Source organism: Mesitornis unicolor, unplaced genomic scaffold, assembly GCF_000695765.1.
Source record: "Mesitornis unicolor isolate BGI_N332 unplaced genomic scaffold, ASM69576v1 scaffold16820, whole genome shotgun sequence".
In the NCBI taxonomy this organism is placed as follows: domain Eukaryota; kingdom Metazoa; phylum Chordata; class Aves; order Mesitornithiformes; family Mesitornithidae; genus Mesitornis; species Mesitornis unicolor.
The window spans coordinates 60,989-79,144 of record NW_010156398.1 but is presented as its reverse complement, the minus strand read 5'-3'; the positions used below and the strand labels follow the sequence as shown (position 1 = coordinate 79,144).

Genomic DNA, 18,156 nt, shown 5'->3' with positions numbered 1-18,156 from the left:
AGGAAAGGACAGATGATGACTGCCTGGAGGACCTGCCAGTCCCTGCAGAGGGCAGCCAGCCCTGGCATGAGGAACTGCCCTGCCATTTCGATGAAACTCGCCACCATGGTGATCATGAACCGGTGCCCAGGAGGACAGAGCTCTATCCCTGAAACACAGAGCACATGAGAATGCATTAGTCCCCCACCAGCAAAGGTGCCCACAGAGCATCTCCTTATGAAACATCCAGGGAGTTAATGTCCTTCAAGACCTTTGGCCAAGGTTACACATGACCACATACATCTTATTTCCTTGTGTATTTAGGCTTCAAATGCTCTAGCAGCTATAGAGAAGCCCATTAACAGTTAGCTGTGGTGCAAAAGTTGCAGGTTCAATACACCTGTTGCAACTCCTGCAGACCTGCTCTATCCTCATTGTCAGCTTTCCTTCAGTTTCTGCCTAGAGAAACATTTTACCAAATTCTAAGGTATTTGTTTTTTAAAGGGAACATAAGGTAAAACACAATGCAAAGATTTAGGTTCGAGCCTTTTCACAGTTCTCAGAGATGCTGTATGCCTTTCTGATCAGTTTGCTGGGAGGCAGAAGAGTGCAGGTCTCAGCAGGATTCAACTGCCCTGCTCATACGGGATGCCACCTGCTCACAGTTTAATATGCTCCGACTCAGCCAGTTGCCTGCTGGATTTTTCTGAGTGGGTTGTTTCTGGATTTGCTTTTTGTTTTTGCAATAGCTGATCTTGATCAACTTTCAAAGGAGCCAGCCTTTCACCTGTCTTATCCTCTCCTCCATCCTTCCTTTTGCTGTAGGGCAATTTACTGCCATCACTGGTAACATCGGTTGTCTCAGCTGTCTTTTGACAAGTGCGTTCAGTAGATAAAAGCTACCTTAAACCCTGGCTACCTTTTATTTAGTCCTCAGAAATGAAGATGAATTTATAAAAATCACAGCTTTAAGAAAAAGCAATAAAAAAATGTAGAAGAAAGCAGAAAAATTGGACTTGTGGAGATATATTCACACTTTTTTTTGCCAGTAATATTGCAACAGAAGCTCTTTTTTCATATTTCCCATTTGCCCACATTTTCTTCTACAGGTTAATAATTAAGCACGATAAACCTGCCACAAACGTTGTGTAGTACTTATCGGCATGCTGATACAGAAACATAGGCTCATAAACTTTCATGATATGTTGCTCTCAGCATTGCTGATTTTCCTTGAGATGTTTCCTATGTTTGTTTAAAATTAGAATGTAATGGTTGTTAAAATTGTAATTGAAAAACTACAAGACAATAGGAAGAGATGACAGCTGCTCCTTCATTCATTCCCTCATCTGTAGCTTGTTCAACATTTATCACTAACACAGATTTAAACTAGCTGACCAGGAACTAGCTTGTAGATGAAATCTAGGATTAAATACCATGAGCTGTTTAGTTTTTTTTAATTTTACCCAGTATAAAGAGGAAAATACATCTGTTGCAAGGCAGCTCAAATTTTCATTAGCTTAACCACAAACACAGCAGCTTTGGGAAAGAAAGGAGGGGGAACCCTCAAAGACTCTTACTTGCTATAAAAGGCTTTTACATTTTAATTAGAAAAACAAGATTAAGACACAGAGCTCCTTATGACATTAATATGGTTTCATTCTTACTAATGAAATATTCCAAGCCTAGGCAATTTTTTTTTATTCTGTGCAGAGGTCACTTCCGTTTTATTTTCCTAATCTTCAGATATAAAGTGGTTCTGTTTGTTTTTCTAAACCTTAAAGTCCCAGTTGCTCACACTCCAATAGTCCTTTATTAAGCACAAGCATGAGTTTTGTTGCTATAGAAACAGGAAGTCTACATTAGATAGGTGAGACTTGGGTATTTCAATTGAATTGCTTAGGTTAGTTTTTGTTTTTTTTATCTGATACTACGAAAACAACTTTTATATGAAGTCAGAAAGAGATGTCCAAATTATAAAATTATATTTCATTAAGTCACAGGTGCATAGTACATGACTTCATATGCAGCAGTTATTCATTGTATAGAAAGGAAATAACTGCAGAGATTGTTTAGTATCTGTTTTCTTCTCTGGATTATCACACACATACAACCAATTTTTGCCCTTTCCTCTAAAAAAACTGGAGAACAAAAAAAATAATCCCTGCTGTAGCTGGGTAAACATGACTTTCAAGTGACATCAGCAGGCACTCCGTGTACATGAAATATCACATCTCTGTTGAAATGTTCTACATATTAGGACAGCCTACTGTTCAACATCTCTGGCATCAATTTTATATGACAAAAGATTCAGCGCTGCAATTTTTAGCAAGCATCTATCAGTCAACCCCTTCCCACATCTGCCAGCAAAGCCACCCACCACAGCACCTCTGCACCAGCCCTAGGAGAGGCAACCTGTACTCTGCTGATGGGCACACCAGTGCCATGATATACCTAGGTATGAGGCCTCTGAGTTTGCAAGAATTTCCACCCAGTTTGCATAATAAATTACCATCTCAGATTAAATCACTACAAGATGGAGATCAGCTTTATCTACTTGTGGCAAATCCAGCAAGAATACTCCAGCTCCCCCATTCAGTGACATGGTTTCCACTACAACTGCTTTTTGAAGCATGGAGAGTGAAGTGAATCCTTGCCATACACACAAATCATGGAAATTACAATCAGTACCAAACACTTCCAGATATATCTGTTTGCTCTGTTTTGAAAATTTTGTGTAGGCAAGGAGACAGGCACGGAAAGGATTTTGCTTCCTTGCCTAGCATTTCTATTCTAGGTGGCACAGCCAGCGTGGCAGATCCAACTCAGATGCCTATTTTCCATAAGGTCCAGGCAAATGATTATATGGGCAAGTTGAAACTGCAGCAAAGCAGACCTGCAGTACTTGGGCGATGAAATCAGACATGCCTAAGAGATGTGGGACAGACTTTCTCATCATCAACAGACACCCAGTAACAGTGGACATCACAAGTGCAGAAGCGGGACCCAGCCAACTCCCATGGCAGAACTCCTCTATACACTGTAAGGGCAACCCAACCTGAAAGCGACTGCCTCACCACACGTGTGGTGCAGATCTGGCCCCTGTAGGCATCACAGACATGAGACACTGAACATACAAGGCTCCTTGCATGGCACATATCTGTGTCTGGGAAACACAGAAACAAAGTGTAGAAATCCTCCTTTTAGACCCTATCTTGTACATCCTTCCTCTACAGAAATGACCAAATCAGAGTTCAGCAGTCTCACAGTCCACAAACCTGTCACAGGGAGAGCCACACAGAGTACAAACAATGACCCTTATAAGGAATTCAAGCATTTTTGGGGGCTGCTTGATGCACTCAAAGTAACCCCATGACTAATGCACAGGATGCGCAGAAATACATTCTGGCACGAAATGAACTGCACTGGGACCAGACACTCCATGAGTCTGCATGCAGTGATTTGTACCTGAAGTATTCAAACTTGCGATGAACAAAGGCAGAGTAAAAGTGTGTGTATATGAGTGTATGCATCTGTGAGAGCAAGCAAGCAGGCACCAGAAGGATGGGCACAGCATGGGTTAAAGGAATGGCACACACCCATTGTGCCAATTGAACCTGACCTGTGAGTTCATTCAGGTAACAAAAGGAGGAGGAACAATCTGACCTACAGATAGGTTATCAAGAAGATGAAGAACAGGACTGGAGTCATAAAATATCAAGGCTATGGGGGGACAAAAAAAACCAACAAATGAAGGTAATGAAAATTCATTATGTTTGCCTGAGAATTATGAGGGATGAGAAAAAAAAATAATTAAGCAAAAAACCGTATAACATCATCAACTCCTAAAGGTTATGAAAAGTAACTCCGAACTGGTTTGCTGTTGCCTGCCAAGAACAACCTCAGGGACATGATGAGGATACAGCAGCCACTGCCTCTTGTTCTGTGTCACACAAGTGACCCTGACCAAACCACATGGACATACGCATTGATACCTGCAAGTGTATGGATGTGAGAGCATACATGAAAGAAATCCATGAGAGAATGAGTGTGGTTGTGTAAAATCTGCCTACTTAGAGACTTTGGGGGAAAAAAGTTCACTTCGTCCTCCTAGAATGTTTCTCACTAGGTTATTAAGAAATCATGTAAGAAATATTTTCAAATGCTAATCAAGGGAGTGAGAACCACAGCAGCTACATTAACTGTTCCTAGTGATAAAGACCAAACTGAAGCAGAGGACTTTCAAGTCAACATTTTTTGTAATACTAAGAGAATGAATTTCAGAGTACTTAAGAGTAGCTCCCCCACTACTTCATACACTGGCCTTTTTGCTTATCCTGCAGCACTATAGCAATAGCCCTACTTGACCCCTAAGAGAACCACATGCACCTCTAAAAAGTGTTAAACATTCTAGATGTGTGCTGAGGAAAAAGCCCCCACTGAGGAGGGCTCTGTGTCCTGACACTCCCCACACTTTGCTCTGGAGGCAGCCTTGGAGATGTCTTGGGCTGGCTTTGGTTGCTGTTGTTTCCTCTGGGTCTCAGAGGAACCAGGTCTTGTAGAGGATGCTGGCCTGAGAAAGGCTACATCAGGGCTTTGAGCTTGGTCAGAAAGTCTGACCAACTAGCTTTAAGAAGCAGGTTGTTGCGGTATCCTTTCACACCTTTGGTGAATACAGAGTCCAACAGTGGTTTCAAACCTGCAGTATTAATATTTTCCAAACATGTCTAAAAATCAGGATAAGTAGTTTTTTGGACTAGGAAAACTATGGGCTGAAGACAACATTTTCACATGCAAATCCTCATTTGATCCACATTGCGTGTTATGTGACAACACTAGCAAGACTGGAATAAGATTTTCTTGACAGACCAAAATGAAGAAACAACTGCAAATGAGAAGTTGATTGTTATTTTATGGGAGCCTGTCCTCAGCACTCCAGGGGGGTCAGATCGGATAAGATCTCCCGAGCAGGTCTTGGAATACTGAAATTACTTTTCTTTAAACAGGATTCATTTTCTCTCCTTCTCTCCCCCATGTTCCCCCTGCGGCACAGTCCCTTGGGACTCATTAGAAGGAAGGAAAAATCTGAACAAGTTTTCACAGGGAAAAGCAGACCCATTCCACAGAGCACATGAGGTGTTGGGAGGCCCTTCTGCAAGTGTGTCTGCGGTTTTGCCAAAAAGAAGCTGTGTATAAGCATCAGTGAATTGATTCACCACAGTTATACAGCACTGGAACTGGTGCATGCCATTTATGTCGCCTCATCTGGGAATAGGTGTCCAGTTTGGAAGAACTCAGGGAGCGGAGCAGAAAGGAAGATGTTTCTGGAGTCAGGCCATAGGTAGATGCGGTATGGCACATCTCAGACCTGCACACGTCTTTGGAGTGTCTGCAGAGAGCCATTAGTCCTGAAAGATTTTTACCTTTTTATGGCTTTCGGAAACCTTGAAATAGCTTGCAAAGATGGCAGGGCTCTAGATTGTTCTGTACCAAAGTCAATTGTCCCTGACAGCTCACCAAAGAGGCTAGGATTTATGGAAAAGGACAAGGGCGCATCACTTATCTCTGCATGGCTGGTAAAATTTAAGAATATCCCAACAGTGCTGAAAGCTCAGATGGGATGGCAGAGAGTCTTACAGTGCCTGCTCCAAGTGGGACCAGGGCACTCTTCCCACCAGCACATCCCACAAGCCACATGGGACACACAGATGGGCCAGGAGGACTCATGGCTCAGCTTCTGCAGCTGCACAACTGCCAGCACTCAGAATCATTGGGATGTAGGTGCAAGGAGGGGCTAAAGAAGAGCCTCTGCAATGCCACAGGGCTCAGCTCCACCACGTGTAGAGCTGCTCCCTCGCTTGGGAGGTCACCGCTGCCCCTGGGCATCAGCAGAGAAAGGCACAATAAAACCACAGGTCAAACGGCAGGTTACCCACAGCAAACACAACTGGCACTGGTGACAGTGATTTTAGACTGGAAAGGGGAAGTAGCCTTTGCTAACAGCTTCTCTCCCTGGCACTGAAATGGAAAAAAACCCTAGGCTGATATCACTGGCAACAATTTTTCAAGCAACCTGTGATGAAAAGAAGATGGGAAATTGAGCTAAAATTATCCAAGTATGCTGCAGCCTGACATCTGCAATGCTGCCCTCTCCCCCTTCCAGTCACCTCCTCTCTCCCAGCCTCTCTGCCTACAGCTGTAGAAGGAGCCATCCACCTGGAGGAGGTGGACACATGGGCAGATGACCAGGAGGATTACACTAACACCAGCTTAACATCAGTTTTTGTTGCAACAGAGCACGTTGCTGTGTAGCCCACCTCCTCCAAACCACACTGGGTGGGCTGTGACCTCCAAGGAGGGACGAAGGGCCGCATCCCATCCTCTCTCACTTGGTCTTACACTTGCACACAAGTAATAAATAATTTGTTTCAGAAACCTTCTCATTTGTCGTCAAAGGCTGACATTTATTCTCATCAGATATTTGAACAAAGATGAATAGCAAATACTTCTATTTAAAGAAAAAAAAGTTGTAAGTCATTTGCAAATAATATACCAAGAGGTAAAAGAAGTTAAATCATACTGCCTAAACAGCTTTCTAACATTCACTCACCCATCTCCAGTCCCAAGACACAAAGCAATTCTTGTACCACAGCCCAAGTGCTAGCTCCATCAGAAACCACAAGCTAACTGCTTTTTATGCCTTTGCAGTTTTTTCTCCCCGCCCAGTCTCAGTCTGTGAGCCACCAAGACTGTAATTAAGTAGGAGTATCCCTTGGAGGAAATGGCCAGGACAAAGCACCTGAAGTCTGGGCAACAGCATTCCCACTAAGAAAAGAAAAAAAATATCCCAAAGGAGACAGTCTGATTCTAGATTCACACTCACAATTTCACATTATAGTAAAAAAAAAAAAATCACTATTTTTTACTGTTTCCCTCCCTATAAGGACCCCTTCAAGATGTTCTCCTATCCCAAAAGGAAGGAAAAAAATCAGACTCAGACCCATACCATCAGTTGAGCAGAAGAAAGCTCAGATGAATAGTTTTAAGTGTAAAACGTGGGACACCAAAAATTCCCATTGACAGCAGCATCCTAAAGCACCAGGGCTGTGTTTGCCTCAGCCCCAGCAGCTGCTCAGCTTAGTCAAGAGTAATGTGCAGGCTGTGGCCCTAAGACAGGATTTTGCATTCAGACTCTGCTTTTCAACAGAACACAAAAGAAAAGAAAAAATAATCCCACTGCAGAGTTTTCCAAGCTGTTCAGCACTTCCAGCATGTCCCACCACCACCATGCTCCCAGAGCTGAGCCTTTTGTCATGAAGAGCTGTGTCACGGCAATCTCAAAGACTACTGGGAGGTGACTCCGTCCCCGCTTCTGCCATATTTCTTAATTCCCACCAAGCTCCCCCAAACCTCAGGGACCTCTTCTTCCTCCAACACACTCAGTGGGATTTGGCCTCTGCTGTAAACAGATCATCTCGCTTCATACTCCTAGAATAACACGGCCCCCAGGCTGACTTGTGGCTAGCTACCAGATACAATTGCACCAGAAACTATTAATAACTCCCAGATAAGCCTTTAAGTTTGCAGCTGGCTGCTAGGGGGAGAAGTAAAGAAATAAAATCCAGCGTATCTGCTTATATACTTAAATTTCCAGGTTACCAGATACAGACTTCTAACTGCTGCAAGCCCTACCCAGAGGCTATGTACACTTCTTACCCCAGTTAGAGCTGGCTGAAACGGCCCAGGTTAAGCCCACACTTGCTCCTGGCTGAGTTTAGACATGGAACACTTTCTCTTGATCGTCTTTGCTGTCCCCAGAAGTAAGGGAGGAAGCACCACTTGTAAATACAGTTTATTAGAGAACAGCAAACGAAGTAGTGTGTGGAAGAAAAGGTTATCATGCACACCGCAGTGCACAGCCAACCACCAATTGATGTAAACACAGGACAGAGACAGAGTGGAAGGAAAGGAAAAATCTAATTTCCTCTCTGGAGAAATCCAATCCACTGCCAAGCAAAGACAGCAGTAATAGACTGAACCTCCAATGGCCGAGTAAGAAAAATGGGATTATTTTCCCCCAGCAGCACAGCAGGACAAAAGTTATTCTAAAATACAGCTATGAAGTGACACAGGTGCTCCTTCAAAGGCACTTTTCTACACATCATAGATTTGGTCTGGATGCCTTTTAAGCACACCCTAGCCCCTCATTTCTATCTAATTAACACTTTTTACATGTGTCAAATCAGCCATCCGTGCACTGACATAACCCAAGCTGATGGAGCCACCAGGCTGGCTCCAGGGCAGGCAGCCAGCGTGAAAACCTGACCAGACACGCAGTGCCACTCTTCATTTCTGACCAGCACAGATATCCCCTATCAACCAGATGGAGCTATCAGATCTATCAGATAGACAGATATCTGATCAGAATAGATCTCTTTCTTGCCAAAACTAGATCACATGTCCATTTTGTATATGAGTACCAGGACAGTGGTAAAATTATGCTAGGCAAAATACTCTTTAGATCTACTGCTTAGCCTCTGCTGCTATGAATACTACAATACGCATAGAGACACACACAATGAAAAAAAGTAAACACTGATACACTTTTTGTCCAAAATCCAAACAAAACTGAAGGTGCAACCTTTCCCTCTCCTTTCTTTCCATGTGGCTGACCCTTTCCTGTAAGGCACAAACAAGTAACATGCCAACCCAATTTCAGGCCTGGTATTGCTCAACTGTCCCAGGGTATTTCAGAAGGAGCTCTCCTCCCAGCTTGTACCTACCCATATGTGGAGCTTCTGAACCACAGACATGGAGTCAGCTTGGGTTTGATGCAGGGTGTTCACTTGCCCCCCAAGAATGCAGTTGCAGGAGCCGAGGACCACCCAGGCACAACGCATGTGCAGCAGAGTCCTTCTTGGGGCCAGGTTTGCTCACAGCTGGGAGCTGGGCAGGACAAGGGTGAGCTCAGCTCCTCCAGGCACAGGAGACCCTGAGCAGAGACTGCTCAACCACTGTGCAGGATGCAGCAATGCCTGCAATCATGCTGTGGATCCAAGCTGGCTCCCAGGGAACAGCAGAGAAGGGAGCACATGTTGTTCCTCTGTTCACCCCATAGTATCTGTATTTGCTGAGTTTTACATTGCACAAGACAAACATCGTCTTACAAAACAGACAGCTGACTGTGTAAGAAACCTTTAACATACCGTGCTGCCTGCCATTTGTGAAGTAATAAAAACAAAGAAGTGTTAAATCACATTTGTGGTACTGCAGTTGCCATCTATCTGACTTCCAGAGGAAAGCAGCAGCTTCTAGCCAACACTGATTGTTGCTGACAGTTTCTGTATGTGAATAATGGCATTATGAAACAAAACCAGGAGGATGCCCCTGGAAACCTAAACAGCAGTGACAAATAACCTAAGAAACTAGTAGATACAGAACACACAAATTTCAGAATAAAGATGTCTTAATTTAAATGCAATTAAGTGATTAAAAAGCTGTGCCATCATATATGTCCTCATATATATTAACTGCTATCTATAAAAAAATTTCTCTTCCACCTCCAGTCTGTAACTTTCTACTCCCCCATAAACAGACTCTTCAAACCCATGTCAATATTGTTTATTTTTGCAAAAACACTAAGATTGCATAGAAACCTATCAGATTCTTCCTTTATCCAAAAAGGTGGCTTGTTCTAAAGGAAATGCACAGCTGATCACAGGAATATTTTGCAAATTGAACACCTCTGCTGTTCACAACAGCTGGCCCCTTTTCTCTTGGCAGGATCTAAATCATAACTGGCATCTTTTTGACAGGAATGAATGAGAGCGGCTGAAACAAAAAAAACAGTGTGAAAGGTACCAGAGGAGCTCTTTTTCTTTGATGCTTTAGATGAAAGGGTTCTGCATCTGTATTTGTTAGCAGATTTTGAGCAATACTGTAGCTACTTAAAATAAGAACAGAGAAGAGATTCGATCGCCGCAAATCTGCATGGCAGTCTCTTAATTAACCAAGTGGCAAATAATATTCTGGCAGCAGCTATTTCTATATCTCAGTTTGCAATCTCTAGACAGATGACGGTCCTCAAAAAGGCAAGAACAAAGAAACAACAGCCTAACACCTTGTTTCAGGTTTATTAAACGTTTCCCAGCTTGCTGAGGCAGCAGGGTAGCCGTTCTCTCCCTGAGCACTGATCCCACATGAGATGCTCCTCCAAGCAGGAGCTTTCCACCATTACCACTATGCTGTTAGATGAGTGAATAAATGCACCGAGCCGTGGACTTGAGTATATTCCCAGTAGAACTGCATATTGCTAACAAGATTTTGCCATGGGAGCCTCGAGCTGTTCACAGCCTAGCTTACCAAGCAGAAAAGACAAGCATGGAGGAAAAGTTTAAACAGAAGGCCAAGATACGTACTTAGTGCTCCCTAGGTCTTCATAAAGCACTGCCTGCCCTGCACACCCTCCCTTGGATCTTGGCTTGTCTGAAGCACTGCACACCAGAGGCACAATCCCAGGAAAGCACCTTGTTCCTTCAGCTTGTGCTAACCTAATAACAAGCCCTCCAAATGCTTACATACACAGAGCCTAAGCAAACATTTGTGTGGGTGGTTATTAAAAACTCTCATAAATACAGCTATAAAATGTATATATAAACACACACACAAATGTATATATAAACATAATTATATATAAATATATATACAAGTATTTATATATAATTGTAAAGGCAAAAGCCCCCAGTTCCTTTTCCTTCCCTGAGTCCCCTCTGATGTCAAAAGCAATCAAGGGAAATTTAGGTGATGCCCTGAAGAACCCCGTGCCATTTCAGAGGACCTGCATTGCTCAGGTGGCATCATCAGCATCAGGGAGACCCCCCAATACCACAAAGCTGACTGAAAGCAAGCACTGAGGGCTGCCAGATATGCAGCCGATTTAGTCAAAAGCAATTAGCCTGGATCCTTGTGAAAGGCTGTCACACATTTGGCCCCTAGGGCATCCTTGTTTTTAGAGATTTATGCCAGGCACTCTGGATAGATGTTTCACAAACACTGTGAAAGCGAAACTTGGGAGATTCAGAGCCAATAAACTGTTATATTTTGGGTGGTTTCACTGGAGAAAGAAGTACTGCTCAAATTAACAGGGTGACTTTCACACTAATAGTCGTCTCTAGGATTCAGCATCAAACCTGACACAGGTCTGGGAAAGCCAAAGGCAGGCAGACAGAATGGGAACACCCACATGATGAGCAAGGACTGTGCCAGAGCATGCAACCATTGCACCAGAACTGGTACAAGCAGGACGGCCCCCAGTTGGATCTCCTTTAATTTTAAACCTATGACAATACAAAAAGAAAAATGGGGCTGTGGTAGTATATAGGTGATGAGAAAACTTTTGATACAAAAGCAGACAATACAGAGTTAGAAGACATACAGATATTGTTTTTCCTCTTCCATTTTCCAATGAGCTTTTATTTTCCAAGTAACAATCCCATAAAGGGGCCAGAAAAATATTCTATGGGAAAAAAGAAAGACCAGTGAAGATTAAAATCAGTTGACTGAAAGGGAAAGTGTAAATGATATGACATCCAACCTCGGGAAAAAGCCTGCTTCCTGAAGCTATTAAAGTTATTGCAATTTTCATTCAAAATGAAGTGTTACGTTTTTAATTACATTAATTTTATTATATTAATAATAATTAGTTTATTAATTTTATTCTTTATATTCAATATATTAACTGTATGCTGTATAGGACACCTTCTACCACCCTGCGCATGAGGAAAGCTCTTTACGGTGAACTCTACCCCTGGCTGGTTTGTGGGCAGTTCTGCAGCAAACAGCGTAATTCAGTGAGTTCAATGAGAGTGCAGAAAACTTGTCACGGAAAGAGCATTCCCTTTCCAGCCCTCTTCAAGCACATCTCTGCTTCAAGCCAAGGTTAACTCAGGAGGACAGCACCTCTAGTTGCATGCACAGAGGTGAGCACAGTGGCACATTCCTCATGTGCTGTTGTCACACACAATTAAAATGATCTCATAATTGCCAAAGCTTAAACATTCCTTAAATTTCTTCCTTGCTATATTTACAAATACCATCTGTGAAAAGTTTGTCCTCTGAAGTACCAGAATTCCTTGAATTGGTAAAACCTGATTTGAGGGTGAAGAACAATAAAAGGGCAACTGGCACTACAGTGCCTCCAGCAATACATATTTCCATGTAATTGCTGTGCTAAGAATGCCTATACAATAACAAACCAGACCACCCAAAAATGTCCACTGGGATTCAAAGTTTTCCCAGGATCATCCCTGAAAAATACATGAGTGCATTCAAGAGTATCTCACAGCCAAGAAGAATATGTAGCTTTAAAAAGGTAAAATACTAATATATCCTGACAAAACTGTGGTAAGAGCTAAGTATTTCTGCTGAATGGATGGAAAACCTCCTATTGCTTTGCAATAATTCTGAAAAAGAGAGTTTTCACATTTCTTAATATCCTCCTTCCATGGAAGCTGGCAAGTAGGCTGGGAATATACCGATGCCCCTGAGCCGAAGCCATCCTCCTGCGAGGATGCTCGCTTTTCTCTAGTGAAAGACCTCTTTCAAGAAAACTGCTGCCACTTGAAGAAGGGTTCAAAGATGGCAACACTTGCTGATTTGTTCCAAATAAAACTAGAACGAATTGCTGAGCTAATTAATAACACAACATTAAAAGGAAACCAAGCTCCTTGGAAAGAATCTAGCTGCACTTCATGGAAGCAGATTTCACTTGTTCTCATTATAACATTAGTAAACTTCGTACACATGAAAGCTACAGCTAAAATTGTGAAGATATATGCTCATACCCACCCCTTAGGAGATGAATGACTGTTAACCTTTTCTTACCAATTCTTGAGTATTTCTCCATGTGATTCTCAAAATGGTTTCAAATGGCAGTTTCTATTGAGCAGAGCTCAGAATTTCTGCTACTTACTTTGAAGACAGATGTACACAGCACGCAGTTTCACCATTAAGATAATCATATTTTCATTTGCGCAGCAATACTTCGATTGCTTAAAGTACATAAATGAAAACATTACTTTTATCTGCTGCATTCTGTGCAAGCAATGCCAGAGCTGCATGTTAGATTTCACCAGCTTAGGGAACAGTTTCAGGTACATCAGAAAAACCTCTTATATTTACTACCCATTTGTAGCAAGAGAAAAATGCATAGCAGGTGGGAGAGGGAGGAAGAATGGTAGAAAGGAGATGATCACAGAAAGAGGGGGAATAAACTATAGTCTGATTGTCCCCAGCTTATCATATCTCATTTCCTTCCCACGCTGACCCATGAACAAATTACTCTGTTGCTCAACACCACAGAAATAATTCAGTTATGGTTTCCTAATATTCCTTTGTGTCTTCTCGTAGAACCTGTAAGGAAAGGCACAAAAGCTGAGCTCAGTTTTTAGCTCAGAGACCGATTTGCTTTGTAATCGTATTCAACCATTTAAAGGAATGTGCTAAACTGGACAATGATTTCCATCCATGAGAAATAAGTTAGGTAACAGGAGGAAAACAATGTTCTGAGGCTGATTCTGCCTTTCCTGGTGTGACAAGGGGTCCTTGGCAACCCCAACCAGGCCTTGGACACCAGCACCTCCCCAGGGTAGGTTTCTGTACCTGCTGGCACTCAGCAAACCTGAGCGCACTGTGGGTACTCATCCCCTTTGGCAAAAGCATCACAGAAACAACTTAGGGTCTTGACTGTCTCCCAACCCAGGTCACCAAACTTCCCACAGAAGATGACATGTGTTTCCTGACTCCAAAGCACCAACCAGGCAAGTTCTGCTGACACTTGGCTCAGGGGGAGAGCATCTCCAGGGAAGCAGGGCAGAGCTCTTCCCCAGACCATTCACACCACAAACCTGCAAGTTATTGTCTCAAAAATATGTTGGAACAAGGAGGAACGTATTCATGGCTTCAAATGCATCTTTTAAGCTGCACAGTCCAATTAGGAAAACCACCTTGTACCTAACATCCAGATTTTACCAAATTACCAACTAAAAAGCTGTATCAAAAAGGCATTCTGGTTTACACGGGAACTAAGAATAACTAAATCTGTAGCACTAGTTCTTACTGAAAAAACCTGGAGACATAATTTTAAAATATAAAATTTATGTTCGCTTACACTTATGTGTTTACAGAAACAGAGAAAATGCAAACTGCTTCTCTGTCTTGCTGAGTGATGTTTCTAATCAAAATTTGAAGAAAAAAAATTGAAGACATTTGGAAGTGCTCAAACCCTTCAGCTATGAAAGATATGCAGAGAGCACTGTCAAAGAGCAGTCATATTTATTATACTGAACTCTGATGTTTGCTCAATGAAGGATAAAGCTCAGAGGGCTATATAATTCAGATGCATATGGAATTCCGAGCCAAGAGCAAAAATAAATAAGTAAATGAGGAGTAACACAAGAGTGTTCTAAAAATAAATAAAGAGCAAAAGTGTTCAGAACTACAGGTCCTAAAGAATAAAATAAAATAAATTGCAAGTTACAAATCAAAAAGCTTCCCTCACATATCTAAAAGGAATAGGCATATTATGCCATTTAGCAACTAGAGTAAGAAAAATAGCCCTATTAATTTTCTTTCTACTTAGCACTATTGAAAGTGCAGTCTTAAAGGGAAAATATTTTTGTCTGCATCAGGTTTGGCTGAGGGATTGGAGAAACTTCTGCACAATGAGGTCTGAGGATCTCAGATTTAAGCAAAATAAATGATGCCTGTGTGTCCACCTGGAGAGCCTGTCCCAGGAGTGATAACTGCTCTGCTGAGCTCTGCCTATGCTCCCTACCAGCGAGTGGCCACATCCCCAGAGAATTCACAGCTGCGGGAGCAGCTCAAGCCACACCACAATCGCCCAACTCTTTATACAGTGGCAGCACAGTGGTATGGGAGGGAGCAAACACCACCAAGTCTCAGAGCACTAAGAGCTGAAGCATCCTGTTACTTTGCTTGCTCTGCCTTCTGCATCCATTGCACAGAAGAAGTGCACCAGTGGTGGTGACGGAGTAAAAAATTACCTTCTCATGAAGAAAATATTGTGAAGAAGCCAACTAGCTTTTGCCCACTGTTTCATACTTCAGCAAGAGACTAGTGCCTCCGAGGGCACTGAGATGTGCTCCTTCCTGTGCTAAAACTCACTCAACTGCCCTAGCCTTTCTACATGCCTTCTCCAGCATTTACTGCCTGGGGGTGAATTGCCAGTAAATACAGAGGATCCCTACTCCAACAGCACACTCACACTGCAACAGTTTCACTACCAGTAATGGGTTTCCCTTATCCCAAAAACCAGACAACGCATACCTGCACCTTTGCCTAAATTGAGTTAAACCGTAGGGATAACCTTCACCCTGAGGAGGTTTTTCTTTTAACCTGCCCAGAAGATGTTGCTCAGATCACTTTGCATCTGACACTGTAGGGCTATAAATAACACATCCACAACACAGCCATGTCCTCACATGCATTTGATTAAAATAACCTTATCTAAAAGGGAGGCCACCTTTCAAATGGAAACAAATGGATACAGGAAGGCTGAAGAATTTAAAAGCCTGAGAATTGCTGAGCTAGTTACCTCCAGACTGCCTACTCCGTTGCTGAGTTGGTATCACCTGCAGTACTTTTGCATAATCATATGAATAAAAATCAAAACAAAAGAAAATTGTGATTTTTTTTTTTAGGGGTGTATGTGGAATTGAAGGAGGGCTTGAGAACACCACAGAAATTAAAAAAAAAAAGCTATAAAAATAAGCAAACACAGGTACCAGTCTAATCACATAAATACATTCACCTATGACTGACAGAAGATGATACGCAGACTTCTAAAAGGTCAAGAACAGAGGTAGCACAGAAATGGAACAAGGCAGACCATTGGCCCCTGCCTCACTTGGCCCTGGGCAGGCAGCAAGGTTCACAAGCAGGCCACCAAGGAGATGCCTAAGCTTTGCAACTCTGAGCTCCAGATATGAGAAATTGGAAACACTGATACAAACACAGACTCTGGGTTTTAGGCAGCACAGCTTGGTTTTAATATTGACCTGGCTGGCTGGCAAAAAAGCATCTGCAAACAGCGAAGAAGATTAAGATCTGAAGTCTGGTAGTGACTTAATTCCCAAATCCTTCTTCAAAACAGGAGAACTCCTGTGCAATTCACCACATGGAGGAGAGCAGAGAGTAAAAAATACCCAAGTTCTGTGCAAAGAAGGAAAAGTGTAGGCGTATGAGGCTTGCACTGATTTATTCCTGGCTCACCAGTAGCTAACATATAAAACCAACTATAAAAGCAAAAATGAAAAATATTTTCCAGCTGTAACAATTACACTCTTCCTTTCTAGAAGATACAAAGATTCAAAGTTGACTTTTCATTTTGAACAAACACCTGCACAGGCATAACAAAAAGAAAAAAAAATGTTAAGGAGGAAAAAAGAAAAGAAATACAGTATTTTGCTTTTTGGTATCCTCTCCCTCACCTAAACGTGAACAGTATAACAGGAATCATTTTTTGGGAAACCTAATTAAAGTTATTTGAGATGCACGTGAAATAAATAACAATGTTTGCAACTGATGATAATAAGGACATCTCTGTGTCTAAATATTGTGTATTTACACCAAGCTATTTATATCACATTTAAAGCTCAAGGCCTAACTTGATTTTCATACACTGCACCAGATTTAATTGCCTATTAAAAGGATCTTCCCTTTTTCTCAGTAGTCAATTATTCATCAACCTCCTAGAAACATTCATAGAAGGCACAATTTATTTCAGGAAAGAATCGGAAATTGTCATTATAAAGACATCTGAATTTAATATTTCTTTATGACAGAAAAAGAACAGTAGGTAACAGGACATGTAACTGGCTAACATCAGAATAAGCTTCAGAAGAATTGTTTTGGACATTCCTTCTGATATTGAAAGAGCCATATGATCACAGCATCTGCAAATAAACATTTTCAGCTGATTAATGTAATTCCAGCATAAAGAGAGCCTAAGGTTAGAAACACTCCTGCAGTCCATGAAACAAGTTATACTAGGTCCTATGCTTCTGTTATGTTTCAACTTGGCGACTGACCACAGTATTTTCACTTCAACAAAATGCGCTAAATTTTACTGTAGCCAAATAGACACTTTTACTATTGAAAACATCTTCATGTGTAACAGACAAGGCTTAATTAGAAGAATAATACAATATACAGACAACCAGCCTAAGCATGCATTTCTCTTGATTATACCTTGTAACCAGCAGGTATTTCACACCAAACAGCAGAAGGTCTCTGTTCCAACCTCTTCCTTCTGTGGTTTCACACACGAACCACTAAACGACCGTGTACTGCAGTATATGCAGTCAGTTAATATTTATCCACATTTACGCTACCAAGCTTGTAGCACCGAAGGATCCTAACACAACAAGTACTGTCTCTCAAAATACACAGGAATGACTTCATATTTGCATAGGGGGCTGTCAGCTCCCAGGACAAGGTAGAGCAGCTTTGTAGAAATACATTGTAATTTAATCCAGCTCCAGAAAGCAGCAAATTAAAAAAAAAAATAAAATCTTTGCTCTGAAATGAAATGGGGAATTTACCTAGGTAGGAATGTGACTTGCAATACTCCTTTCACCATGAAATTATCTGGGTTTCTCTTTCACATCTTGCCAGAAACGTGGTGGGCTAGGGAAAAGAGCACTTCATCTCCTGACTTTTCTGTCTCAATCAAGGCAATTGGCCTGTGGACTTTGCAAATTATTTCTATTTATAAGAAGGGGAAACTAAATGTGCTTCAGTACCCAGTAAGTACATAACAGCTGACATCCATTGCAGTCACTCTCCAAAAAACAAGTTAATTAAAAATTTCCAGACCCTGAAAGATTCAGGAGCTGGGCCCTGCAAGAGCTTAAGCAAGTTTTTTAAAAGTTTGGCAGGTTAAAAATTAATAGCAACAAGGAATACTTGAGACATTAATTTATTCTGAATTTGACAGAAGTAAAATATCATATTGATTAAAAATATGGCTGAAAACAGCTAACTGCAAAATTCTTTGGGGTGTGATTAACACCTTGCACTCACCAGTGCTATTTGCTGCTGGGACACCCACACTATTTGATCCTTTTTTTCTGGAGAGTGAAGTTATTTTCTTCCACTTAC

General features: G+C 41.8%; 1 protein-coding gene across 1 annotated transcript in view; it reads right to left on the bottom strand.

Moving 5' to 3' along the window:
• Nucleotides 1-18,156, bottom strand: part of LOC104545986 (solute carrier family 22 member 23-like) — a gene marked incomplete at both ends in the record, with an annotated part of 97,277 nt that overhangs the window by 18,157 nt on the left and 60,964 nt on the right. Inside the window, one exon of the mRNA XM_010191299.1 lies at nt 1-148. This exon is cut by the window's left edge and continues 39 nt beyond it. Coding sequence (XP_010189601.1) covers nt 1-148 — 148 coding nt within the window. The remainder of the gene's footprint in view (nt 149-18,156) is intronic.